Source organism: Homalodisca vitripennis, chromosome 4, assembly GCF_021130785.1.
Source record: "Homalodisca vitripennis isolate AUS2020 chromosome 4, UT_GWSS_2.1, whole genome shotgun sequence".
In the NCBI taxonomy this organism is placed as follows: Eukaryota; Metazoa; Arthropoda; class Insecta; order Hemiptera; family Cicadellidae; genus Homalodisca; species Homalodisca vitripennis.
Genome location: NC_060210.1, coordinates 122689749 through 122717724, shown reverse-complemented (window position 1 = coordinate 122717724; position 27976 = coordinate 122689749). Strand labels below are relative to the sequence as shown.

The window sequence follows — 27976 nt, the reverse complement described above, 5'->3', positions numbered from 1 at the left end:
CACATTGGGTACGCAAAATTCTTACTGAACAACACAAATACAACGGATGGGCAGTGCACTTCAGTTCTTTATACGCTACGATAAAGACGGCGATGAATTTATTTCTCTGATAGTCACGGGGTATGAAACTTAGTTATCTTAGGACACCCCCTGAAACTAAATGGGAATCGATGGAATGGAGGCACACTTCATCCACAGCAAAGGTTAAGTCTAAGCAAATCTTAACAATTCAAAAAGTCATGTGCACCTGTTTTTGGGACAGAAAAGGCAATTTGCTGATTGAATCAGCAAATATATTTCCTAGAATTTATCTATTAGATTAAACATTTGAACTTAATGCCCTAAGTAATATTCATGTTAAGCCAAGACATGCACTGATGGTGGTGCCCTACATGTGCACAGTGCCCAACTCTATTGCAATTGTTGTTGAATTACTGTCACTGATTCTCCAGACTATGTAGATTTAAAGAAAATACCATAGCAAAGGATTAACTTGTTCGTTCTGAACGTATGGCCATCAAAACAATATCTGTACTACCTCTATCTACTACAGGATTATCTTAATTATCCTACACACAAAGCAATCACACAGATTTCGGAATTTGTGCTACTCTAGAATAATTGCTTAGTATGTCATCCAATATGAATCTTAACTGGTCACCTGTCCTGACCGCCTCAGTGCCATGCAGTTTTACACCAGTGCCTGGCTGGTTACAAATAGCTTTAACCATAATTTGTAACAACTTTTTTTAGGTAGTTTTAGTATTCACTGTTTTATTTTTATCGCTTTTATTGTTGGTCATTTTTTCCCAAGACACTAAGTTTAGTGCTATTGTGGTTATCCCTTTTTATCTTAACAGCTATTATCATGGTTTAAATTTGATAATAAATACCTTGCAAAACATAAAATTATACAAATAAAGTGAGTTTTTAGTGGTTAATATAGACAAAATTCAAAACTGGTGTTTTGGTTCTGATACACTTTTACAAGTTAACAATGATTCCATCAACTTCAACTCAAGCCAACCACAATTCATTAAAGGTAGACACTCAGATAAAGGTAGAACAGACAAAATGTCAAGTGTGGAGAAATTGAACCAATGACTGCAAGGCCGACTACCATTGTTGAAAATAGCCATGAAACTATCCTAAATTTATGTGCATATAGCTCACTTAAGATTTCACTCCAGCAGTGCTCACTTTTCACTTTAGCAGCTCTATAATGCATGCGTTTGCAATTCGTCGTGCTTATGTATGATAGCTTAGAGTGTTAAATAAGTTTCAGAAAATTGTACTGTGCTAGAATGCTGGCTAATTTATTTGTTATGTTTTCCATACTCTTGTAATATGCTACAACTAGTATTGTTCATTACATGTTGATTAAGTATCATTTAATATAAATTTACAGGAATCTCTACATTGTAATAATTGAATTTTGTTTTACAAAATGATTGTTGTTTTCATCGAATTATTTATCAATTCCTGGGCAATAATAACCCACACTAATTTAACACAACTGAGAACTAAACTCTTGAGAATCAGTTTTCAACATTGAAAACACAACTGTTCTTTAGGCAGTTAATTTTAATCAATGATCAATGTTAAAAAACTAAAAGTTATGAATGGGTACAAGTTCAATCAGAATTTATTTATAAAAAAATAAAATAAAAATAGTATGTAATATAAAAATTTATTGAATAAATTTCATACCATAAGAATCAAACAACGCTTAAAATTTCAACACATTTTATTCAAATTTATGAATTAGCATTAGGTCCCCTTCTGCGACCGAAAGTCTGGACTACATTGACAAATCGTCTGTTATACTGGATCCTCCTTTTTGCTCGTCCAGTCTTCTTCTTTTTCTTCTCCTGCTTCTCCACCTGCAAGTTACAAGTCATTTATTAAAATGTGCTCATTATATACAAGTTGACAAAACATAATTCTACATATTTAGAGAAATTAATCTTTTATAGGATCACTGGCATTTGTTTTTGAACAAGCAAGTCACCTACATAACGCAAACCAGAATATCTTATAAGAATCGATTGGCTGAGCCTTCAAACAATTGTTTAGTAGGAATTTTCTATAAAGATATTCTTCAGTTTTACTGAAGAAATCAATTCAACAAAAGTTGGAGGTAGTTTATTAAAAAAACATTTTAAGCCTGAACGAAATAAAGTTAATTCAATTAATTTACTGTAATTTGTATTATAGGTTAGAAAGAAAATTATGTGTATGGTTGGTTGGGATGGGACGTAACCGAATTCACCAACTTTTGTTTTTGTGTATGTAATGTAAGTAAAACGTTCATACATATATCATGATTTTAAAGTCGGTATTTTATGTTCTTTAATACACTTTAACATGAGGCATTGTAACTATCTTAAGGCGTTCTTTAACAGGTAGATCAGTGACTTGGGTTTTCAGTAAAAGCCCATTGTACAATATCACAATTATTCATTATTGAAAAGAAGTAATAAATTTACGAGTCGTCATTAGTCATTTGTAATACTTTAGATTTACAATTTGTTGCAATATTCTCTAAGCATTTGAGATATATTTTCCAATTTTATCTTTCCCGTGTACTATTATGTCAAGTTCTGAAGAATACAAACATCTAAATGGGTGTTGTACATAGTTATACATAGATTTCTAAAAGAAAAAAAAATATATATATAATGACAAACATTCATTATAACACATAAAAAATTAATTTATTTTTTATTTTGATGGTAGATTATTAATAATCACCAAGAACAAGTTGTATCCGACAAATCCTTCTGGGACACTTCATTACTTACCCACTTAAGTGCGATTTAAACCAATTTAAATTATATACACTTTTTAAATGTTCAAACGTTAAAAAAAACTAATGTCAAATAGAATCAAATGCTTAAACACAACAGCCGTAATCTGAGATCTGTCAATGGCTTTAGCAATTTTACAGAGTGTATACTTTTTGTGTATTTAAATAATGAAATTTTTAGGAATAACCAATAATGATATTGGCAAAAAAATCTAACTATTTGATGTGTATTAACCCTTCGCGCGCTGTTGACAAATATAACCGCCAATATTTACTTTGCTCAAAACGCTGTTGACAAATATATTCGCTTTTAAACATTGAGGTTATTATTGGGAGTAAGTAGTTCCCAGTTTTGCCGGTGGAGTGCAGCAACTGATGGAGTATTTATCCCTCAATAGAAAAGCACAGTAATAGTTGTCCCCGCCTCCCGGTTTTTCTCCAAGCTGCAAAATGGCAGCGCACTACCCATGACACTGCCTGTTTTGCCAGACACAAGCGCTACTGACAAACTAACTCGCCGGTTTAGTTCGTTCGCGGACTGCGAGTGGAACTGTTGGGTTTACGTTGTCAAATTGGTTTTTGACATATTGGGAAGATGTGTTGTGTGTACACGCAACGGTTTACGCAAGGAGACCATTTACGTGTGCGAGACATGCACCGCCCGGCCGAACCTGCACCCGGATACGTGTTTCAAGACGTACCACACGTTGAAGTTATCTTGAACACCGTGATGGCTAATTTTAGATCTTTTTATACCCATTAATGTTTTATTTTAATTATATAATATACATACTATACATATAATATACTATAATATAATATTATACACGATAGTAAAATTTCGTTCAACATTTCGTTAAATTTGGTGTATTTATATTGTTTTATAATTTAAATAAACGTATTAAAAAAATTATACTTTTTTCGTTCCCAAAACTCTTTTTATATGGTAACAAACTCAAATACAACATTAGCGTTGACTTTATGGAAAAAAAAATTTTGAGGTATATGTAGCGTTTGGGTATGGTGCGTCCCAAATTGCCGTAGCGCGGGAAGGGTTAATTATATTCTTAAAATGAACAATCCACCACATTCTACAATCAAATATATGCATGTTACAAGGGTTTTAACACTTTTCTTATGGTGCCATTTTAAATCAAGATGATCACAGCCAGCTTAATGAATAGGTTAGAGCAGTGTTAATGCTCCTCTTGATTCTAATGTGACGGAATCAAATTTTTAAACATAAAAAATTATTAAGAACCAAATTGTATGATTCATATCAACATAATGTTTTCATTTGTAAATTATTTGCTTGTTATTTTTAAACGTAGAAATAAAGATCTTCAATTTTAATGTAACTCTTGTTATTAATAGCTCTACTAGTTTGTTTGAGGTTAACTTTTAAACTCTGGTATCTAAACTTTTTGATCAGAGTGCAGTACTCTAACAAGGAAATTTTAGCTGGGTAAGTGACCCAGGCCTTTAAATTTGCAAGGTTTTGTTCAAAAATTATTACGAGGTTTAATTTTATGGCAATGGTATAAAAATGTCCTAATGTAACTTTTTTTTAGTTATATGTGAAACTAAATAAAATATACATTAAAAATAAATAACACAAATTTTTTTGGGATATTCTGTTAAGAAACAAAAACTATTAACTGTCTGAAATTATTTTTAAACATTAAATGCCATCTCGTTAGTATATATAACAACAACAAAAATCAGAAGCCTAACTTAAAAAATAATGTCTAAAGATACATTTTTAGGTTTCTATGCAATAGCTGAAGTGTGTAAGATTAGTTGGCTGAAATAGACAGACAACTAAATGTTGTTGCTGTTTAATTCAGAACAGTATGACATACAATACTCAATTTCCCAACAATTGTTGGATATAATGTATACTGGTTTTGAAAGCTATAAATGGTATTAAAATAAGTGGCAAAATCGCCTTCTAGGAATTTTCAATAGTATGTAATAGCAGAAAAATTGTCACCTGGGGCTAAATGAGTTAAATCTTATCTCTGTGTTTTGAAAATCATACCTAGTAATCTAAAAATAAAACTTTTTAAAACCACAACATACCTTGGGGGTTTGTCCTTTTACTTTACCAGCACGAGCCAAAGATCCGTGGACTTTACCTAAATGACAAAGAAAATTTATTAAGATATGTGTTTTATTTTTCTAGGATTATATGGAACATACAGTATGTTCGTATTTTAACATAATGTGTAGGCTAATCTAAGAATGTAAAACAACCTACTGTAATGCAGTATATTAGATAAATGCAGTAGAAAATGGTCACATATTTAATGAATTTTATTACTCTTGATCATCTACAAATATTGCAGTGTACACATCTCTATACCTCAAGCTTACATGAGAATACCCAAAGGAAACCAGAGTAGTATTGACGTGGGCAGAGCTTGTGTAGTACGCATTTCTGCTGCTAGACGTGTATACCGCAACTCATAGCCAGTTCAGTGTCGCCTGTGTTGTCAAACTGGCTTGTTCCATTTATCTGCAGTGATTACTAGTGCTGTTTTGGTTTTGTTTTTTTATGATTACAAGTTTAAGTGAATAACGTGCAGCTGTGAAATTTTGTTTTCTACTCAGTGAAAATGCTGCTGAAACTGTTTTAATGTTAAAACAGTTTACCAAGATGACACTATGGGAAAAACTGAAGTGTACGAGCGGTTTGCTCGATTTAAAAATGGCGACATGTTGATTGATGACAAACCTCATTCTGGACATTCATCAACTGCCCGAATTGACAAAAATATTTAAAAAATTGGACAGTTTGTACTCACAGACTGTCGACAGACAATTGATTATCAGAGATTAGTGGGTTATCTTGGTACACGGATCAGTGAATTTTAAAGGAAGATTTAGGAATGAAAAGGGTTACTGCTGCCAAGTTCATTCCTCGGGTTCTGACTGACAAAAGAAACATAGAATTGAAACATGTCGTGTTTTGAAACAACAACTTGAAATTGATCCAGATTTTCTGTCAAAGATCATTATTGGTGATGAGTCATGGTGCTATGGTTAGGACCCAGAAACAAAGCTACAGTCAAGCCAATGGAAGACGTCATCGTCACCCCGTCCAAAAAAATGTGAAGTCAAATCAAACACAAAAACAATTTTTATTTACCTTTTTGATGCTAAAAACATAGTTCATTCAGAGTTTGATTCCCCAGTTCAGATCGTCAATCAAACCTTTTATTTCGAAGTTTTAAGAAGATTGTGCAACAGTGTTTGTAAAAAAAGACCCGATTTGTGGCATACAGAAGACTGGTTCTTCCACCACAACAACGCAACTGCACACACAGTTTTTACAATTTTAAACACTTTGTTAAACAATTTTTGGTTACAAATGTCATGGTTCCGCTTCCCAACGCACCTTACTCACCTAACCTGGCACCATGTGACTTTATATTATCTTCCACGTATAAAAAGTGGCATGAAAGGACACCAATTTGACCAAATCAAAGAAGTCAAGGGGAAGAGCTGTAAGCCATTTCTACAGATGAGTACAAAAAAGTTTCAAACCGTGGAAACACTGGTGGGTCAATTGTATTAGTTGTGTAATGGAGAATATTTTGAAGAGAATAAGGTTTTGTTTAAAATATTTTAAAATATATAGCTTTTTTTAAAAAAAATGGCTTCTTTTGGGTGCCTCCTTGTATGTAACTAAAAAACTGACAAAATCCATTATATTTCTGTCCAATTAAAACAATAACAAACCAAAATGAAAACAATTAATAAATGAAGTAAAAATGTAAAATGTATTTGATGCGTATGGTTTTTGCTGTACCTTATGTAGAGTCAATCGAAAGATATAAATCAGCGAGAAGTGAACCTTTCTTCTGGGGTGTGAATAAAATATACATGTATTTCACTGAAGACAGCTACTTAAGAAACAACAACTCCATCTTTTAAAGTTTATGACTAGGGAAATAACTGAGCACCACTGTAGATACTTCTAAAAAAAACTCCATTTAAAAAAATGTATGACTATAGGTCGACCGCTATTAACCCTTTTACTGCCGGCCATTTTTTTATCGTACCAGTCAAAATTGCCAAGGGGGAAAATCGCTGTTGTGCATTCATTTACAAAAAATGCTGTATCTTTTTTATTTTTCATTAGATTTGCATTAATTTTTACTTTATTTACTCGTATTTAAATGCTGTTTTTCAAGTAATAAAAAGAAATTTTAATTTGAAACAAACTCATTATTTAATTTTAAAAATTATGTAAATAAAAAATAAATAAAAAAATAAAAATTGTGTTTGGCATCTGATAATTTATTTTAAAAATTGTACTAAAATTTTGAGCATGATATCATTATAAACTAGAGCAATTGCTTAGAACATATACCAAATTTGAAGGTGCTACCTTGAAACATAGCTGCACTATGAGGATTTTCCCAAAACTGGTAGGCCTCCTCTAGGCCTACCAGTGGAAGTTGAAGGTAAACTTATCTGTGCCACATCCCCCTCACTATCTAATAACTCCTCATTATCTGATGGTAAGATAAAGTCAGGATCGTCATCAGTGTCATCCACATCACTTTGATTGTCATCAATAGCCCTAACACTAATATCAGAATCGTTCTCGGCATCTGAATCTGACAAATTCTGAAGGAAATTGTCACTCAGTTCGTCTTGCACTTGTACACCACCATCGATTAGACTGTTAATTATTGTTCCCTCACTCACAGGAGAGTTAGATGTAACTCTTTTACTCATTTTATCCTTGATCAACAAAAGTAACACTTCAAAAAACTTTCGATAACATTGTAAACAACAACAATGAACGAAGATTTCAGTAATCTAACCCGATCATCTGGTTTTGACAGCTGTCTAGGTAGTTCGTCAATTCTAGTCAAAGACGACGAAAATAGAAAGCCAAAGTTCTTCAAATGGCTTCTTTCATTATCCTTTCCTCCTAAACAACCAAAATACCGAATATTTCGGCATTTGAACATAACAGTAGCCAGTAACAATAACAAAAACAGACGTCCGACATATCGGACGTTGGCGTTTTCGGCAAAAATGCCGACGTCCGAAATGTCGGACGTCGGCAGTAAAAGGGTTAAAGAAACCTGCGCAGAAGCAAATTTCTGAGCAGTACCGCGCAGGAGGGGCCCCCTCCGGCGGGGAGTTGGGGTAGGGAGTGAGACCAGCACCTTCTTGTATATGTTTATCAGCTGTGTGGATCGTATCTTGTTCTCACAGTTTTGTTTACACTGCAGCTACTTTACCTGTTCTATAACTATATATTTTTGTGTGTAGGCATATACAAGTGTCGAAGTCTAAGCGTAAAATATTAATTAAACAGATTAATGTAGCCATAGATGTTCCAGGAAACATTGTTATTTTGAGGTTAGCCGTGCAGTGGCAGTGGCCATTAGAGATGTGTCCTTCAATTCGAATGGGTCAGTCAGGTGAACAAGTGATCCGGATCAGAGTGTTTCAAAAGACCCGTTCACTTTGAAAGTTTTGTTCAATTTTGCCTGACAACTGAATAAATTTGATAATTTTTTTCAAAATCAAGTATATGAAATGAAATGAAAATGGTTTATTTTCCCAAAAATAGTACAATAAAACACATATACGAGTACATATACACGTAGTGTAACAAACGTATGCACATACATACAATGGCTAAAACCCATGTATCAGAGTATAACAATACGGTACTTATAAATAGTTTGTTATTTCTTATTATATAAACCTTGTAGTAATTCTATTTAATTCAATTAAAATTTGAAAAAAGAAGAGAAGTATAACTGGGAAGAGCCTACATCGGCCTAGGGCCTGTGCTAGGCTCTGGTCGTGAATATTGGAACTCAAAACTAATAATAGAACAAATGATATTATAAGTAAAAAAATAGTAGTTTGGTAATTTTTGAGATTATTAATTAATGGTTATAGAATGTATTTTTACTTCGGCTGGATGGCAATGACAACAGTGACCACGCAGGCAATTGATAAGTCACATTGATAATGATACTTAACCGAGGATAAATCTAGTTTTGCTGCACTGTCATATGAAGTATTAGTTATGGTAATTATAGTGAAGGACAAACCGAATAACAATAAATATTGAGGAAGGGTTCAGCGATAATAAGGGACAAGTCTATATACTTCTTCGCCATCTAACGATAGTAACCAATCCTTCACGCGTTTTTTAAACAAGTAAAGATTAGGTAATTGAAACACATAAGCGAAGTTGTAACTCAAACACACGCTATGGCACAAAATATGAGAAATATAATACAAATTTGTTACGCTGAATGTTTTTTTTAATATAGAAACTGTAATGCTGACTTGATGCGAGTATCGTGTGTTATGAGTATAAGTTGTCAACGCAAAAAGAGTATGAAAATTAGTGTATAAGTAAATAAGAATTGCTTTGATAAACCAATGTCTTATAGTCATTAGTTTTGCCTCGAAAAAAAGTAATTCTGAAGAATACGTTGTACTCTTAAAGAACATTTTTAGTATTGTTTAACGGTTTAATAATTAATGGCTCAAGAACAGTTTTGAAAGCGGCACCATAGACTATAATACCAAATGAAAGTTGGGATTGAACGAAAGCAAAATAGGCCACTTTAATTTCCTTATCTGTTAGTACTTCTCGTAATTGTCTGAAGGCAAAAATGGACTTGCGGATTCTATTTTTCACAAAATTAATGTGTTTTGACACATTCACATTATGATGTGATTTTTTAAAATATATTTGGTATTGAATCATGTCCAGGAGCGAAATTTCCTCTCAAACTGGATACGTAACGTATAATCTTTTATAACAGTGCATAAGTTGAAGGTCGAATTAAGCCTATAAGATCGGTCATGGAAAAAAAATTGTTATATTTGAGCCATTAAAGTTCGCCAAGTTCTGACCAGCATTAGTAAAGAATTCATTACATCCGTTGGCTACTTCAAGCTTAATTTTGTCATTGAATAATTTGGTATTTGGCAAATATTTATTTAGCTGAAAAGAAACTTTGTTAACCTCTCTACCACTCAATTTATTTACAACCCCCCTCTCAAAACATTTTTAAATCCCCATTAGCTCGGTCAAATTTACCACAAAAATAATAATTTTTTAGTTGCTTTAAATTTCTGCTTAAAATGTTCCTATAATTTACATTGCGGGGTTTAAGCTCCACATTAAATGGTTGCTTTTCCACCAATTTAATTAATCTATTTCTTTCTCTTATAGCTTGGACTAAATCTGAAGTAATCCAGGTTTTAGCTTTTTTGACCTAGTTTTAAATTTATTCGACTGGCTATTGGAATCGTAATAATATTCTGAAGTTGTAGTGTAAAAACATTTACATTACTGCTGTTAATAATTGATTGCCAATTAATTAGCATTTAAAAGGTTATCATGTGGTAACACATGGTCGATATAGGTGCGATGTGTAAGGTCGATCTGAGAGGAGGCGTTCGGTGCAGTAGTGTGCGTAATATCATTTTAATGAATCGCTAGCCTGAGTATTATGAAAAGTGGTGGGAACTTAATCGGTTAAATGTATAAAATGTGTATAAAAATAAAACATTTGTAGTGAAATAACCTTATGATAAATCAAAGGCATATCAATCAACCATGTCCATTGTTCATACCTACGCGTATTAACATTTAAAATATTTAGTAATGTATATAGTAACATAAAATTAATTTTTTAATCAGTTGTAATAATATATATTTACATTTACTACATTCCTGAAACAATATATTTATTGTTATATATCTATCCATTTACTGTAAGATATGTTGTTTCTTCCTATATTCAAACACTTTTTTGCAAGCGGATCCTTTCGTTCACTTGGTCATTCCGTTCAGTCGTTCATTTTGTTGAACACGATGACCGGTAAAACACGCTCTAGCAGGAAGGCTTAGTAACTCTGTACTGAACGGGTCGCAGCAGTGAACGATACCGACTGAGCTGGATTAGTCAGCTGATCAAATAGAGAGGCGGCTGATCAGAGGAGGGGTATTTACCCCACCCTGCGTAAACTCAAATCAACCAAGGTTTTTTTGTTATGTAGCGGTTTACCTATAGGGAAATAACTGAGCATCACTGTACATATCTCTCTTTAAGACTTTATCTAAATTTAAGCTAATTATTAGGAAACCACTACAAAGTAAAGTTACCTCCAAGCAGTGGAACGGTGACATCAATGCTGTAGTCTCCCTGTAGCTGAGCCACACACGAGTCATCAGTCAGAGGAGTACCACAATTGTAAAAATACAGCAGTTCCTTGGGGAATTGCTCCAACGCTGCTACTCGCTCCTGTACACACACAGGTTCTCTTGTTAATAGTTTTACACATGAAAAAATCAGTTCTGTGGGCTCAAAATATCCATAATTATAATATTGTCTATATACACTACTAATGTAGCAATATTTGTTCTGATGTTTAAAAACAATTTGGACTTACAATGCTAGTTTAAATACAAAATCCATAATCAAAAGAAAAAATATTAAAACGGTTTAATAACAGATATGGTTTTTACTCAAAGAAAATCTGTACCTAATTAGTGTGGTAACATAGACCAAGAAAATACAAGATCAAATTTATGGAAAAACAATTACTTTGGTAAGTATTGAATTTATCGATGACAAAAATTCTTTATTAATGAATTCTAAGAGATACAACTTTTTGTTTTAGGCAGATTCCTAAACCTGTAACTATTATTTAACTACCACTGGTATAAACGAATAAAACATTTTCCAATATAACTTTTATTTTCCGCAAGGCCTTTCGGAATCAACCTGACCATTGTTTACCACCACAAATGAGGAAAACATTAAGGAGCAGCCATGTCAAATCTTACAGAACAATAAAAAGTGTTCAAAATAATTACTAATCAATATCTTTAGGAATTTTAAAATTGAGGTTTCTGGATATTTATGTACGTACAATTTTTTAATAGATTTGTATTACACTTTGAAAAAAATTCTATAAAAAGAGCTCAAATTGAACCTTTAAGATGACTATTCCAGCTCGATTAAAATTCAAATTATAAAGAAATAAAAATAAATGTATGCCAAAAAAAAATTAATTATAGTAGTTTCAGAAAATGTAGCCTACAACTCAAAGACCAATTGACACATTTTTTACTGTTTTGTGTTAATTTCTGCATGGGCTACTACAATACTAAATTAGGCACAATCTCAAGAGAGCCATATTGAAAATAGTAGGCTTTGTTGGTTTGTTCATGGGAACAGCCCAGTGTACTTCTCAGTTTACACTATTAATCACGGTACCAAGATGAGTGAATGTATATCAAACAATATATCATGTAATACTTAGTGATTTTAAATTATATGCATAGCATTTGTTATGGATACATTTAAATAAGCAATAGTAAATCAAGCTTTATTTATGCAGTGTATTTGGTATTTTCTTTGTATTGTTGAATTTGTCACCTTGCTTTATATTATTATTGTAAAATGGTATTGCTGTAGAAATGAATAAAAACAAAATAAATTAGCAGGTTATACAATGCAGAGCTTCTCTAAAAATAAAAACTCATCCTACATGAATGCAAATCATTGTAAAAAATTCTTCTAATTTAACACGTTCAGTGCGGGCCCCGCGGATCCGCGGGGTAAGCGGCGGCGTAGCAGTGCGCGCCACGCGGATCCGCGGGGCGTTGCCACAGTCTCGACTATTGCTCAGTGTGAGCCCAGCTCTCGGCCGGGACGGTTCGTACTCGTTGAGCGTGGCGTGTGGTTCCGAGTTGACCTTGACTTGTACTTCGTTTCTGTTTCCCGCGTTTTTAGCCTGTGCAAGTGATGCGTTCTTAGTGAGTTGTTTATTTATGTGTACTGACATTGTACTATTGTAATATATTAGTTTTATATCGCATTTCCGGTGTAGTGACATTGTACTATTGTATTATACAAGTTTTATATCGCATTTCACCACGTCTGCCAACCGTGCTACAGAAAATAGTGCTACTGACGATGAAGCATCAGATGTGGATAGTGAATCCAGTGGAAACACTGCTGTTGACAGTTCGGGTAGTGATAGTGAAGATATTGTAATAAACCCTTCATGGGCTAATAATACAAATGGACTAAGACAGATCCCTTTCACCGGAAACAATAGATTGCTAGTAGATGTACCAGGTAATGGTTCACCGATTGACTGGTTTTTTATGTTGATGGACGATCCATTCCTCGAAAAAGTGTGCATTGAAACAAACAAATATGCTCTAGAACTATTTTGTGGACCAACAACAACTACACAATCTCGTGTCACAAGATGGAAGGACATTGAAGTGGCAGAATTAAAAACTTTTCTAGGCCTACTTTTGCATACTGGCTCAATTCGTCTCAACCGACTCCAGGACTACTGGAAAACAAATAGATTGTACAATTTGCCACTTTTTAGAGAGTATATGAGCCGAGATCGGTTCCTCCTCATACTCAGATGCTTACATTTTTCATCAGAAAATGGAAACGAAACTGATCGTTTGGCAAAGGTGAAACTAATTGTTGACCACTTCAACAACAAGATGGACGAGGTGTACTATCCATGTAAAGAGTTGTCACTGGACGAAGCCATGGTGTTGTGGCAAGGAAGATTGGTGTTTCGCCAATATATAAAAGGTAAACGCCATAAGTACGGAGTGAAGTTATATTCTCTTACTGAGCCTTTTGGACTGACATTGAGATTTTTAATCTACTCTGGTAAAGACGGAGATTTGTCTGGTAAAGGTCATTCATCTAAGGTAGTGTTGAAACTCATGGAAGGTAAACTTGGAAATGGCCACTCCATTTTTATGGACAACTTCTATAATAGTTTTGAATTGGCAGCTAAGCTTCTCTCTGAAAAAACCTACTGCACTGGAACTTTGAGAGCAGATAGGAAACACAATCCGGCAGCAGTGAAAAGCGCCCAGCTAAAGAAAGGGGAAACACAAGCTCAGTATGCAGAAGATATTATGGTCGGGAAATGGCGTGACAAACGTACTGTAATGTACGTGTCAAACGAATTCGAAAATGAAATGGTCACGGTTGTGAACAAGAGAGCGCAGGAAATCCAAAAGCCCCTGCCAATAGTGCAATACAATGCACACATGAAAGGCATCGACCGAGCGGACCAGATGCTCTCTTATTACCCTTGCGAGCGTAAAACCTTGCGATGGTATAAAAAGATATTTATTCATGTGATGCAAATGATAGTAATAAATGCCATGCAGCTTCACAATATGCATACGATTGACAAAAAACTCTCTTTGTACGATTTTAGAAGCAGTTTGATAGAGAGTCTTTTACCCCCAAAGCAGCAAGCTCCTCTCATTACTCCGCCAAGAAACCCAACCCACAAACTTGTACAAAATGAAGAACGGGATAAAAAGGGTGACAGAAAACGTAAAGATTGTAGGGTATGCTACAAAAATGAAAAGAAAAGGAAGATGACAACATATACATGTTCTGTTTGTCCAGGTAAACCAGGACTTTGTGCTGTCAATTGTTTTGACATATATCACAAAGGCCAGCAGTAAAAGCTATGCCCTCAAGACCTTGTAAATATTGTACATAGTTTTATTTGTTTTTGTTTTGCACTGTATAATGAAATAGTTTCAAATTGGATTGTTTTTACGGTAGCCACTCGCGTTATTAGACTTTTTAGCCGCGCTCTGTGTGACAAAACTCTTTCCGCGTGCTGACCCCGCGGATCCGCGGGTCAATCTGTGACGTCATGTAATCCGCCATTTTGGATCACGGACGTCATTATCTGCCCATAAATCTGCCTCTGATAGCAAATGGTAAGTGTATTAATAAATATTAGACTTTAGCTTCTGGTGCAATTTACATGTATTTGCCGTCAGCAGTCAACGTGTTAACCCTGAATATTGAAAATTTCATTTTTTTAATGCTTTTTTAACATTAATTCTTGTGGTGAAGGTTTTGGTTTAACATGTGTTCACCTTAGATGGCTCTCCAAAGCAAAGCCAAAATATTTCATGAATTTAATTTTTTGGGAAATGTTTCAACGTGATGAGAACTACGAACATTTTAGACATTAGTTGTAACACTGATCTTGTAAGCCTGAAAACTACGGTACTCATTCCTTCTTTCTCCCGACAAATCTACACACTTTTTTATTAAATTTATATATTAAATATTATTAAACCACACTACGAATTACATGTTTGACAGTAGTGACTGCAGGAACATTCTCCATTCCAGTGCCTGGCTCTCAAAATGTTAATATATTATTTCCAACATTAGTTAACATACCTTGATAAAGGCAATGGATTCATTGCCTTCACATTCTATGATGTGGTTCTTCTGGCCTCTGACCGTCACCTGCATTTTGATAATCTGAAAAATAATTTATTTTAGTTTTGGTTGTCAAATTGTTTTTGAAAGCTCAGAGGTTAATTTGGAAACAATGGGAGGAATTAATATAAAGTAATGACATTTTACTGGAACGAAGTTCGAATAAACAACTGCTACAACTAGGTGCTTATTACTACAGTTCATCCACAACAGATAGTAGTTGTTTCTTCCTTATTATAAACTACACTGTGGCAATCACTTTATTAAATAATTTTAATCTATGTACTCTATGGCCAAGTAACAATAAGTGTATTTAGCAGAAAATACCAAATTTACATATTGGTACAGATTTAACCCTCAGAGTGTCCATCATATTTTGTAAAATGCACATCATTTTTATGAGGTTTTGCAGACTATCCTTGTCAAATTTATCTTAAATCTAAATAGTAACTTACATATAAAGTGTTATATACTATTTTTTTTACAAAGAACTGTCTGTGCTTTCTCACTGTGAAACTATTACATTAGAAAAAAATTCTTAATTGAGAGATTTGAAAAGTTTTTAAACAAAAAATAAAACAAAATTTGCAATAAAGTATGCACATATATTTAAAATATTACATATATTCAAAATTCAGGATAGCCAAATTGTAAGAATTTTTGTCCTGAAGACAGAAATGTATAATGTTGAACTGTTTATATAAGTAATTTAAAACATTTTTCTACTCACTACAGTATGTTATATAACACATTAATATAACAATGCTCTTACTTTTTATATTATACTAAATATAATAGCAAAACAACATTTAGAATAACCTACTAGTAGTACATTTTACCATGAACATAGAAATATATATTGCTGTAAGTATTTTTGGCAATTCATAATATTTACATATATAGAGGAAAGTCAAAATAGTGATTATCTTTTATGAAAATCATAAAAAATATTTTATATGCAATAATATAATTTCTAACATAAAAACAAATTGAAACAAAAACAAGGACAAAATAGATTGTAAACAGTGAAATTCACATGTTCATATCTGAGCAACAACAAACGATGCAAATGCACTTTGCTGGAAACAACAACCGATGAAAATGATGTAGACTAATGTTTTGTACAAAGTACAAGAAATCAAAAAGCACTAATCATAATGAAAAACTCATGGGATTTTGAACGGTATAGGTTATAATGCGATTTGATCGGTATAAGTGTCGGCGAAATGGGTTTTAAGACATGAATGTTTATCATACAAATTTTTAATGATAAAGTGTGTACAACTTAAACAGGCAGAAAAGAGATTGGTTACATTCGAGAATAAAATTTTGAGGAAAATTTTCGGACCTATTAGAGATGGAGATGGATGGAGAATCAGGCACAACCAAGAAATCAGAGAGATGTTTCAATCTCCAGACGTTGTAGGAGAGGCAAAGAGCAAGAGACTTCGGTGGGCAGGCCATGTGATGAGGAGGGAGGATGATAAATTGATTAAAGAGGTTTGGAAACACAATCCAGTTGGAAGAAGACCTCGAGGTAGACCCAAAAATCGCTGGAAGGACCAGGTGGAGAAGGACTTGTGGAAATTGAGAGCAGGTCAGGGGGATTGTGAAGACAGGGAGAGATGGAGGCAGCTGGTTGGCGAGGCCAAATGCCACCTAGGGTATCCATGGCCATGGGAGTAAGAGTAAGTAAAGTGTAGTGAAAGACTGAGTCATCAAAAATATTGACGATCGACACTTGGAGGTTTAAATGAGTCGCATTGAAAAATATATAGTTTGTGGTACATTCATTTATGTAGCTTTTTCATATTCAGGATGGTAACAAACAATAAATCAATTGAATGATTGTATTCAAATCCATAAAATAGAATTTTATGTATTATTTTACCTCAACTATATATTTAAAGGAGATTGATGTTGTTATAGTTACCATCTACCGTACTCCAAAGAGTAATATTTTTAGTTTCTTTGATTATTTGGAGTCTTTAATGATATTTATAAATAAAAATTTTGCAACTGTGATATTAACAGGTGATTTTAATGTAGATGTAAGAAAAGATTCTTCTGAAAAATGTACTTTTTTGAATTTATTAAGATCATTTAATATGTATTGTCATAATTTTGATACAACTAGAGAAGATGCTTGTCTTGACAATGTCGTTAGTAATTTAAGCAAAAACAAAGTAAAATGTCAAGTTATCGAACCAAATGTATCTGATCACGCTGGTATATACACAGAGTTTTATGAGTTGCATTTTTCAAATACAGTACCAGACAAAAATATTCTTAAAAGAAAAGTGAGAGATCTGTCTTTTGGTGCCATTGAAGGTTTGAAACATAGACAATCAGATTGACTGGTGGCAGCTTACTTTTTTTCAAACTGTTGACGATGCTTTTGATTTTTTTATACAAATATTAACAAGTTCACTTAAAGAATGTTGTCCTGTTAAAGATGTCAAAATCAAAATTAGAAATAGACCAAAGGTTGACTGGTTTACACCTGAACTATATAAACTTAGAAATATAGTAACAGTGTTTTATGATAGATTCAAGATAAGTAAGGGCACAGAAAATGAAGCTGAATACAAAAAAATGTATATAGAAATAAAAAAGATGTATAAAAATAGAATTAAGGAAGAAAAACGATTAGCCACTGACAGATATATTATGAGAGCTCCAAATAAATGTAAAGCTGCTTGGAGTATAATAAAAAAGGAAATTCATTGTAAGAAAGAAAGCGTTGAAGAATTAATAAAGCCTGATGACTTTAATGATTATTTTATAAATATAGTTAGTTCACACACACATTTGAAGCAAAATAATTTTGACACTGCTATTGAGCTTTTGAGTAATTATTTATCTAGATTTAATAATGCTAGTAAAACATTCCAATTAAATGTAATAACTGAATTTGAAATTATAAAATATGTATCTAAGTTGAGTGGATCAAAAAGCGAAGATTATTTTGGGTTTTCTAATAAAATCATCAAGGATATTATACCCTACATAGTAAAACCATTGACTTTTCTATTCAACTGGATGTTATCTGAGGGGATTTTTCCTAAAGCACTGAAATGTTTCGAAGTAGTGCCAGTGTATAAGATGGACAGCAAGGCAGATCCTGCTAGTTACCGTCCCATTTCTTTGGTTCCCATACTGAGTAAGATTTTTGAGTGTTGTTTAAAAGACCAATTGTATGATTTCTTTTCTCAAAACAATTTGCTCTGTAAAGAACAATATGGATTTATAACAAAATCAAAGACTGTGAAAGCAATAGGAAAAATTGTGGAAAACATTTTAAATAATTTTGAGAAAAAGATTATATCATCTGCAACATTGATAGATTTAAGTAAAGCGTTTGACTGTATTAATCATGAGTTGTTGTTAAAAAAGTTGTTTAGTTATGGCATAAAACATAAAGAATTACAATTATTGTCATCTTATTTATCTGACAGGTAACAGATGGTTGTCCAGGGGGAGAACGGGTCCAATTTCAGAACAGTGAAATTGGGAGTTCCGCAAGGCTCTGTTTTGGGACCTCTTCTGTTTATTGTTGCAATCAATGATTTTTCATCTAGCCTACCTTGTAATTCTGTTTTGTACACGGATGATACTACTCTTTTAAACTGTAATAAAGACTCACCACAAATCTTAAAATCTGATCAAGAACGTTCATTTAAATTAGCTCTAGAATGGTTTCAAGCAAATGGGTTGGCAGTGAATCATAATAAAACTGAATATTTAACATTATCTCTACACAATAATACTAAATCAGTAATGATTCTGTTAAGTTATTGTGTGTTATCCTAGATGGTAAATTAAGCTGGCAACATCATGTCAATTATTTATGTACTAAACTATCTAGAGTTATATACCTATTATGTAAACTAAGGAATACTGTTACTCAAGAGATGTTGATAACTGCTTATTATGCATTTTTCCATTCACACTTGAGGTATGGTGTGACTCTTTGGGGAAACAGTTCCAGTGCCAAAAAAATATTTTTATGGCAAAAAAAAGCCATTAGGATTTTTAAAAATGTTTCTAAGCAAGAATCTTGTTCACCTTTTTTCAAAGAACTTCAAATTATGACCTTGCCAAGTTTATACATTTACTGATCATTACTTGATGTAAAAGAAAATTTGAATAGTTTCATAAATAGACAAGATGTTCATACACACTGCACAAGAAAAAAGTATTTACTCGATCTACCCCCAGTCAGACTCGAAAAGACCAAAAACAGCCAGATATTTTTTGGTACTTTGGGATTATACCGACCACACCAGTATGAAGAACACAAAAATATAAATTTATAGATAGACATGATAGAACGAAAAAACAACTCTTTAATTGCAAAATTACAAACTTACAAGCATTTCCAGGTATTGTGATCGGTATTTTTGTCGCTGTTATCATATCCTTCTCGAGAATCCCGATTACGGCAGGCCGCGCGGCATCACATGATTTGCACTGTACATAATTGCCTTTCCATTACAATTCAATTTATATTTCTGATCAGCCCCTCTAGAATTTGATATTTTACTGATAGGTACTATCTCGAGGGATGTTTTTCTTTCGTTGACATCAGCACCAAAGGTGCTGCCGAAGCCCGTGCTGATGGCCGGAGGCACTCGCATTTTGGGTGGCGGAATGTGATCAAGAATAAAAACAAGTTTTGAGTGTTTTTTCAATAAAGAGTTTAGTTTTAGTTTGGTAATGTTCGTTTTTGTTGAATTTTTGTGTTTGGAGAAATGTAGAGGTAAAACACGGAAGTACAACAAAGCGACGAACCAGCTGAACGGGCGGCGAGACTCTGCAATCACGTTATCTACTAGACCGCTCGACTTTGACCTCTATCTGAGGATGGGGAGGGGTTTGCGATAAGACAATTCCTGTTTTATATTGACGAAATATTGTTCTACGCTAATCTAGTAATCAGTAGAAGCAAAATGTCAAATAACGATTCATGTCTGGGTGTGGTCGGTATAATCCCAAAGTACCTATTTTTCAGTATAAAATTATTTAATAAATTACCATATAAACCATGGAATGTTACACTTAATAATTTTAAAGTTACAATTGCAAAGTGGCTGAAAAATAAAGCTTTTTACACTGTTGAAGATTACCTAGCCTGTGATATTAGCTCATTAAGTTTTTAATTCATTGTTAATTTAAGATTAGGATTGTTAGCACATATTATATAGATTTTTAAATTATTTAATTGTAATTTTATTGTTTTATTCACATTTATATTATTGTTATTTAGTTCTAGCAATAGGCAATACTGTATTTTGTCCTATAACTGTGCCTAGTTTAAAGATTAGATTAAAGTAGGCTATATAATATGTTGACTTTGTCTATTGCATAATATGTATTGTGCTTAATGACAATAAAATATCTTGAATCTTGAATCAACATGACATGAAGATTAAAAAAATACAAAATTGTATAAAAATATACAGAATGTACAAAGACAGAAAGAAGGGTCTCCTCTAATCTGAGTTGCTTGAGGACACCTTTTTCTTCTGTCTATCCCCTATTGGTCAGTAGAATGAAATTAAACGCAACAAATTTAATATTTACGAGCATTAATGTTTTAAAGAAATTGATGTATTGAGTTACAAAAGCAAGTACAATTCCATGGAGCTCGAGGAGACCTATTCTGCTAACCAAGTTGGTCAGTAGGATAAAAAAAAACCAAAAAGTGGTACTTATGAGTATTTTTGTGTCTCTTTATGAGTTTTAACACTTTCACTGTGGCCAGGCCTAATGTAGGGAGGTCACATCTGATGTAGCAAGAGGTACTGAGGAGCGGCGTAGATTTGAGCGATTCTCTCGAAAACTAGCCATTATACTTCCCCTACCCCTCTACCGTAGTGTCTGCCTACCCCAATGTCACCTACCTGTCTACACAACGTCCATGTGCCTTATTCAACTTAAGAGTATAGTTAACCTAGTGCATTATTATTTAATCAGTATTCACAATTTAGTAGTAATCTGAATTTATTTGAAAATTATCATATGTTTAATATCCAGTGTGGAAGTGCCAATGGTTCCACCAAGGAGTTTCCCCTCACTACACCCACCAAACTTCATAGCCAGTACCCACCACTTGCTGAAGTGAGAGAAGAAAATGGCAGATGACAATCATTGAAACCTAACCTATAAACTTACAAATAAAATCTGTTAACTAAATAAAACACTGTCAGCAACTGAAATAAAAATAAACCATACAAGTTGCAACATAATAGCTGGCTATTTTCAGTGGCAGATTTGTAAACATAACAATGATTTACAGATTTTCAACTAGATGTTTCAAACTTTACTTTCTCCTTGAAAATACAAAACGACTTCAACAAGATACATATAGCACATAAAATTAAGTAATGTACACTACAAAATGACAAATTACATCTGTTTTTATGCTTTGAGAAATGTTTTATTGAGCTATCAATGAATCCGAAATTACATGTATAAATCAAATAGCTGGTGGAGCTAAAGTAAAGTAAAACTAAATGTTATTAGAACATGATTATTATGTTCAGTTTATATATGTAATTGTCATAAGGTAGGTCTATTTTAATACAAAACAATCAATCAACATAAAAAAATTAAGTGTTACATTTTAGGCTAATTAAATGAAGGAAAAAGCTATTAGGAAGGACATTAATACTAAAATAATCATCATATTATCAAATAATTAAAATAGCTTGGAGTAATTTTATTACATATTATTACATGGCTTACTCCAAAGAATTAAGATGTGTTTAATAATATTAGTACAGTAGAGTCCCGTTAATCCGACCTAATTGGGACCGAGCCCTATTCGGATTATGTGATTGTTCGGATTAGCCAGAATTACAGAAAAATACGGTTTTAAACTTTAGAATGGGTCTATTTTGTTATAGAATTATCAACATTTTTTATTAAAATATGTTTTCTGACTGTTGCATTGTATTTCTTGACAAATAAACGTGTTTGCGAATACTAAGCACATTTACCGTATTTAGTGTGAGAGTTCTATTGTTAAGCAATGTGAGCGTACTGGATATTGTACGGGTCCACGCGCTACGGGACAACGAGAACCTGGGTGATAAAGGAGAGTTGGTGCCACACGCAGACGGTGCAGCAGCGCTTAACCTTGCACTACGATACTTAAAGCGACAGGCTACTGCTACACCTGCCGATATCATGTTTATGACACGATGGTGAAACTACGCGTCATCCAATAGACTCTCTTCAATGCGACAGAAGACAATAACTGAATTTATGTCTTTTAACAATTAATATTGTACTCAATAATAATATCAGTACTGTACGTCCAATTTTTGTTTGATTTCACTTCTTAATACATAATTTAACTCATACTTAACCTATAAGTTTCAATTTGGTACTGTATTTAACTTCATTATTTATGTACTATACCGTACACAATTTGTCTTAATAAAATACTGTATGTCTATTTAATTAAAGTTTTCTTTGTTTATGTACGAAATGACGCACCCATTTTTTTTAAGTAATTAGTTCCTATAACTGTTCATTATCGTTATAAATAATTCCTCCTGGACCTGTTCGGATTAACCGACATTCGGATTACACGTGTTCGGATTAGCGGGACTCCACTGTAACTCCTATATTTCAGAAAGGGTAGGGTACGATAAGTGGACCCGGTTTTTTATATCGAAATTGGCAAATGATATTACTTAATCATAACCATCGATATAATCAATCGATACTGATAAATTATATTGAATTATTAACTTAACCCTTTGAGTGCCACAGCGTTGCTAATTTTGACGGTACAAAAAGTGCATAAAGTGCCAGCGTCGCCAATTTTGACGTTTCTTATTTCGATATTTTATATAGTACAAGATTATTTCAGCCAAATAATCAGACGGCTGTATTCAATAGGTTCCAAACTATCAATAACTACGAGTTTTATGTTGTTTCTCTACTATTTTATCTGTGAAATTTATGTTGTTTGGGTACTTATCAAGAAGCCACTATTTTTGGACGAGTTTTCCTTATCGGGGACAAAATATATTACAGTATTAAAATCAACTGACTTTATTTAAACTATTTTGGAATTTACAAGTTATTACGACAACCAATCAAATAAAAAACTATAAGAACAACGTTTCATTATTCGAAAATGTCAGGTCATTTGTGTGTCTATTTGGAGACGATTTGGAGATAGGAAGTATGACTCATCGAGTATTTTTCGATTCATTATGGAAGAAGGAACGTATAATGAAGTTTATTTTGATCTCTGATAAGGAAAACTCGTCCAAAAATAGTGGGCTGTGATAAGTACCTGTACGATGATTCTGTCTTCCAGTCACGCGACATAGCGGACGAGTACCGTGTTGCGTAACGGCCTCTCTTGATGTTTATGTGCCGATAACCAAGCATTTGAGTAAATACAAAATAAAATAGTAACTTATACAGTATTTTAACGTATTTCTTTACAAAAGTAATGTATGATTTGAGTTGTGTTCAAGCGAAAAACTTGAATTTTCAGTTTAAATATTATTAGGGTTATTATTTACTAAATGTAAACCTTTATGTAAATATGTTAGCAAGTATTTGATTCTAAATTTACTAATCATATTTATTTGTGTTGTATTAATGTTTTGTTAGATTTATTGGGAAAACTACATCATTACTAAGTAATTTCTAAACTCTGACAAATGAAGTACAGTTTATAAAATGTCGGTACCGGGCAGCATTTTGTTAATACATATAATGCCATGTTTTTAATATTCTAGAATACAATATTACACATGAGTTTTATTTAGAATCATATGGCCTTTATCATGGTATAAAGAAAAAAAATGTAAAACAATACCGTATACACACAAATTAGGTCGAAACTTAACTTTTTATACAAAAGTAAAAAAAAAAACTTATAAATACTGAAATTTTTATAAATCAAATTTTATTTGTAACGGTATGTATCATATTCTGCATTTAATAAGAAAAAAAACAACAATAAAATGATGGAAATCTGTTTGGTAGTTATTTTATAACAGCTTTTTTCCCAAAAGCTTACAAATATGCGAAAAACAGCGTGGCACTTTATGCATATGCCTTCGGAAAATACCCGTGGCACTCAAAGGGTTAAATAGTCTATATCAACAGCTGTAAACACTTTAACCCTCTGAGGTCGGTCGGGACAGCTTCTGGTCCCGGCATACTAGGGTGGCTGAGTAAAGAGCGGGACACCTGCTGTCCTGCGCTGTAGTGCTTTGTTCTTTATTTTGTATCTCCTAAACAAACTAACCTTTTCATGCAAAATGTTTTTTGTTTGTTTCTTAAAAGTTTGTATTTTTTCACAAAAAACAAATCGAAATTTTTGACTTTGTTTTGGAACGTTTACTTGCAAAGAAACTATTCTTTAATTTTTTCTGAAAATGGAACAAAGAAGCCCCTTAGTGACTTTCGACTAAAATTAATTTGATATTAAAACTACTTTCAATGATAAGTATTTTTGTAAACAGCTTCATTCTAGGTTTTTTACCACAAAACACGTTTAAAATGTAATGAAACACAAGTTTTTCAAACTAAATTAATGTAAAACACATATATTAATTGTCGGAAAATTCGTAAAATTAACTCAAAATAAAGTTAGGCCTAATTTAGTTTTACAACATAAAAACTTTACTTTGAATCAATTGAATAAAAAATAAGAAAGTTAGATGCAAATAACTAGAACGATGCGTGGGACATGAGATTGAGTGAAATCCCGCCGCCCAGAGAGGGTAGGCAGGTCCCGTGCGCACCGCCACTCAGGCACAGCGCATGTGAAATAGCGCCAACGTCAAAGGGTTAAAATAATACACATAGGGTAATATTTCAACTTTACATAAGTAATTTTAATTAATAAAAATAGCAGTAAATTTTAGAAAACTACAAGATATTGCTTTGAAAGATGATAAGACATAAATAAAATATATTGTGGCTTCAACATGTTGGACTCGTACCGATTGTTATTGAGGACTATAGATACTTTTATTTCGATTGATAGTCTAGGATTTGAGATGCGAATATTAGGTATCAAAGATTACATTCGATATAAAAAACCGGGTCCGCTTATCGTACCCTACCCTTCAGAAATACTGTTTAATTATATTAGTAACGTCTATATTTCAGAAATACAAAAATTAGATTATTTTTCAAGCAAAAAAAATGGGTCATAAAATGGGTTAATCCATTTGTGTGTGATGTGCCAATAATTTGTGAAATGTGCTTGAGCATTATCATCTGTCTGATGCAGTGTTCAAGAACTGCTTTATAATGCTTGTAAATTCACATTTGGAGAAATATCACCATGTTTAGTTTCCAATTGTTTTGGAGTCGATTTGTTCCCCAGAGAATACTAGCCTATAATGAGAAACACCCTTCCATATAGGCTAAATAAAATTTCATAACATAGCCTATATGGTAAAGACGATTTTTAATCAGTTAAACAAAAGCTAACAATCGTTTACTTGATCACAATTAACCCTTATCGTTGTTTTAAAATTAAATAGAAACGTGTTAAATTAATTTTTCAAAACATGAAGACAAATTGAAGCATTAATGCAATTGACATGGTAGGTTAAGAACATAACAGAAGACACAACATTTTTAGTACAGCATTCATATTGAATGCAACATTATGAATAAAATGTAATAATTCAATAACGTAAATAGGATAAACGTAATTTACTTCATTACTTATATTTTACAGTAAATTAATAAACTTACCACGTGCAATAACCAACCCAACACAGTACAACTTGTTCAGTGCGGAAAGAGAAAAGGAAGGGATGTTAACATAGAGAAACAAAAATACGAACCAAAAAAGAAAATTTCATTCTTCCTCCAAAGTTGGAATAGATTAACCGGTTATGGACTCGCTTTTTAAAATAATGAGGAAGGTAGGAATTTTAATTTTTAAGTGTTACAGCAGTAGATTTTAAAATGATTTATTTAAACACAAAATGTTGGGTTTACTCCAAAATTACTAATGCTTCTTTCTATTCGCTTAAAAAAGTAGATGGTTTCAAAGCACAATACTCAATACTTTTTACAAAATAAAATGTTCAATTGCAGAGTTGTAATACTATTATATAGTTTTAGAAAAGTAACATAGTCACAATTGTCCATAAAATAGTTGTATTCAAAATTATTTTATTGTGATTTCACTTTCTATGAATTGAACACGCTATTTCCATTTTTTTCAAATAAAAAGTATAAGTGTATTGTTTAAAATCATCACCTACGATAATTTTTTAGTAAACAATAGTAATATACATTTTAAATTTGTCACAGACACAATGAAAAATGTTATATGTTATGTTTTAATGTTTGTTAATGTTATATTTTATTTCGTCCTCTGTGATTGGTATCCAAATGGATAACGTCTTGTTGGTAGGCCTATCCAAAAAAATAAGAAACAGAGCAATCATCTAGTTCATCGTTGGAGTGTAGACATTTAAAAATAAACCCTACTGTTAGCCCCTATCAAAAGTTATAACTTCTTTGCTTTTTTTGTTGAAATTGCGTTTATACAATGCATTCCTTAATTTGCTGAGACCAAATAATATTCTTTTAATATCTAAAACAGGATAGTAGGACTCAGTTTGCACTATAGGATATAATAATAAATAATCTTACAGTAAAAGTTAGTTCCTGCTGAGATCTTCAAGGATGGTCTTGAGTTTATGCTTGAAAATCACCCTGCTTTGGTTCGGGCCAAAGTCAACACAGCCGGCGACAGTTTTGCCCAACTTCATTAGATGGGAGCATGTTGTTCTATAGCGAAAGTGGTTATACAAAATATTATAACACAAAATGTACTTTATTGTATATTAGTAAAGATACATTTTTAAAGAAATGTTAAAAAAATGTTGGTTACATATTAACCATATTTTTAAAATTATACATATCCCATAATTCTACAACCAAACATAACAGCGTAGAAGTATTGGAAGTTTAACATTTGTGAAATTTGTTAAAACATAAGGTCGTTTCAATACAACCGGCTCACTTCATGCTATCCGCTAGTATCTGGAATTGATTTCCCTCTGAAGTGATATTATTTTGCTTTGAGTGTAAACTCTTATTTGTTCCTATTTCTTTAGATTTAAAAAAAATATTATATATATAATATGTTATTTTTTTAAACGTTTATACATTACAACTATTTCATACTGCCATAAAATTAATTCATTTTTATAATTCTTTACAAAGAGTAACAAAAATGTAATACAATGGTATATTATTAAATGATAAAATGTTTGTTTACAATACATGTTTTATACAATACAAAATAATTGTATAGCTGATATTATTATGACGTCTTATCATTTCGCGTAAAATACAAATGTTATAATAAAATTCGTCATTATGTATAGTATATACATTTAATTTGGGACTAGTACAGGGCATCGTTCCTGGTGTTAAAGCAAACTAACATTAATAGTTCATATGCTTTAAATATGTTTAGTGTTTTGGCTGTCTGTTTGTGTTGGACAAATATAATATTTTAAAATCAGTGTTATATGAAAATATTCTATTAATATTATAATTATAAAACCTTGGCTACAAACGACACACTGTCGAATGTTTTGACACTCTGCATTCTGAACTCACATAACCTTTGGTTACGATGTATTGTTTTCAAATGTATATTTCTGACTTGCCACTGATGTAAACAGAATTTACACTGACCTGGACAGACAATACATGTTTAAAACATTAGAAAATTTTGGGGAATACTTTTAAAGGATGTCACAACTCAGGAAAAACTGTTTAGAAAAGATTGTATTGAATTTGTTTTAAATATGTTAATAATTGTTGTTCC

At 32.5% G+C, this 27976-nt stretch overlaps 1 protein-coding gene across 1 annotated transcript; it reads right to left on the bottom strand.

The window, feature by feature from the left end:
- Window positions 1–1729: 1729 nt before the first annotated feature.
- On the bottom strand, window positions 1730–25983 carry LOC124360077 (ubiquitin-like protein FUBI). Its single transcript, XM_046813361.1, has 5 exons — window positions 25876–25983; window positions 15082–15165; window positions 10977–11115; window positions 4892–4947; window positions 1730–1883 (listed from the first exon to the last, which is right to left on the bottom strand). Exons 2-5 carry the CDS (start codon window positions 15154–15156, stop codon window positions 1758–1760), a joined length of 396 nt encoding a protein of 131 aa, XP_046669317.1. The 5' UTR covers window positions 15157–15165; window positions 25876–25983; the 3' UTR covers window positions 1730–1757.
- Between the last annotated feature and the right edge of the window lie 1993 nt (window positions 25984–27976).

Bases quoted from the DNA above. Each gene is read 5' to 3' on its own strand.
- LOC124360077 (XM_046813361.1), bottom strand. From the start codon at position 15,156: ATGCAGGTGACGGTCAGAGGCCAGAAGAACCACATCATAGAATGTGAA. The intron at 11,116-15,081 runs GTATGTTAACTA...GTGTGTGTACAG, and splicing joins AATCCATTGCCTTTATCAAG to GAGCGAGTAGCAGCGTTGGA. The intron at 1,884-4,891 runs GTATGTTGTGGT...TGTAACTTGCAG, and splicing joins TAAAAGGACAAACCCCCAAG to GTGGAGAAGCAGGAGAAGAA.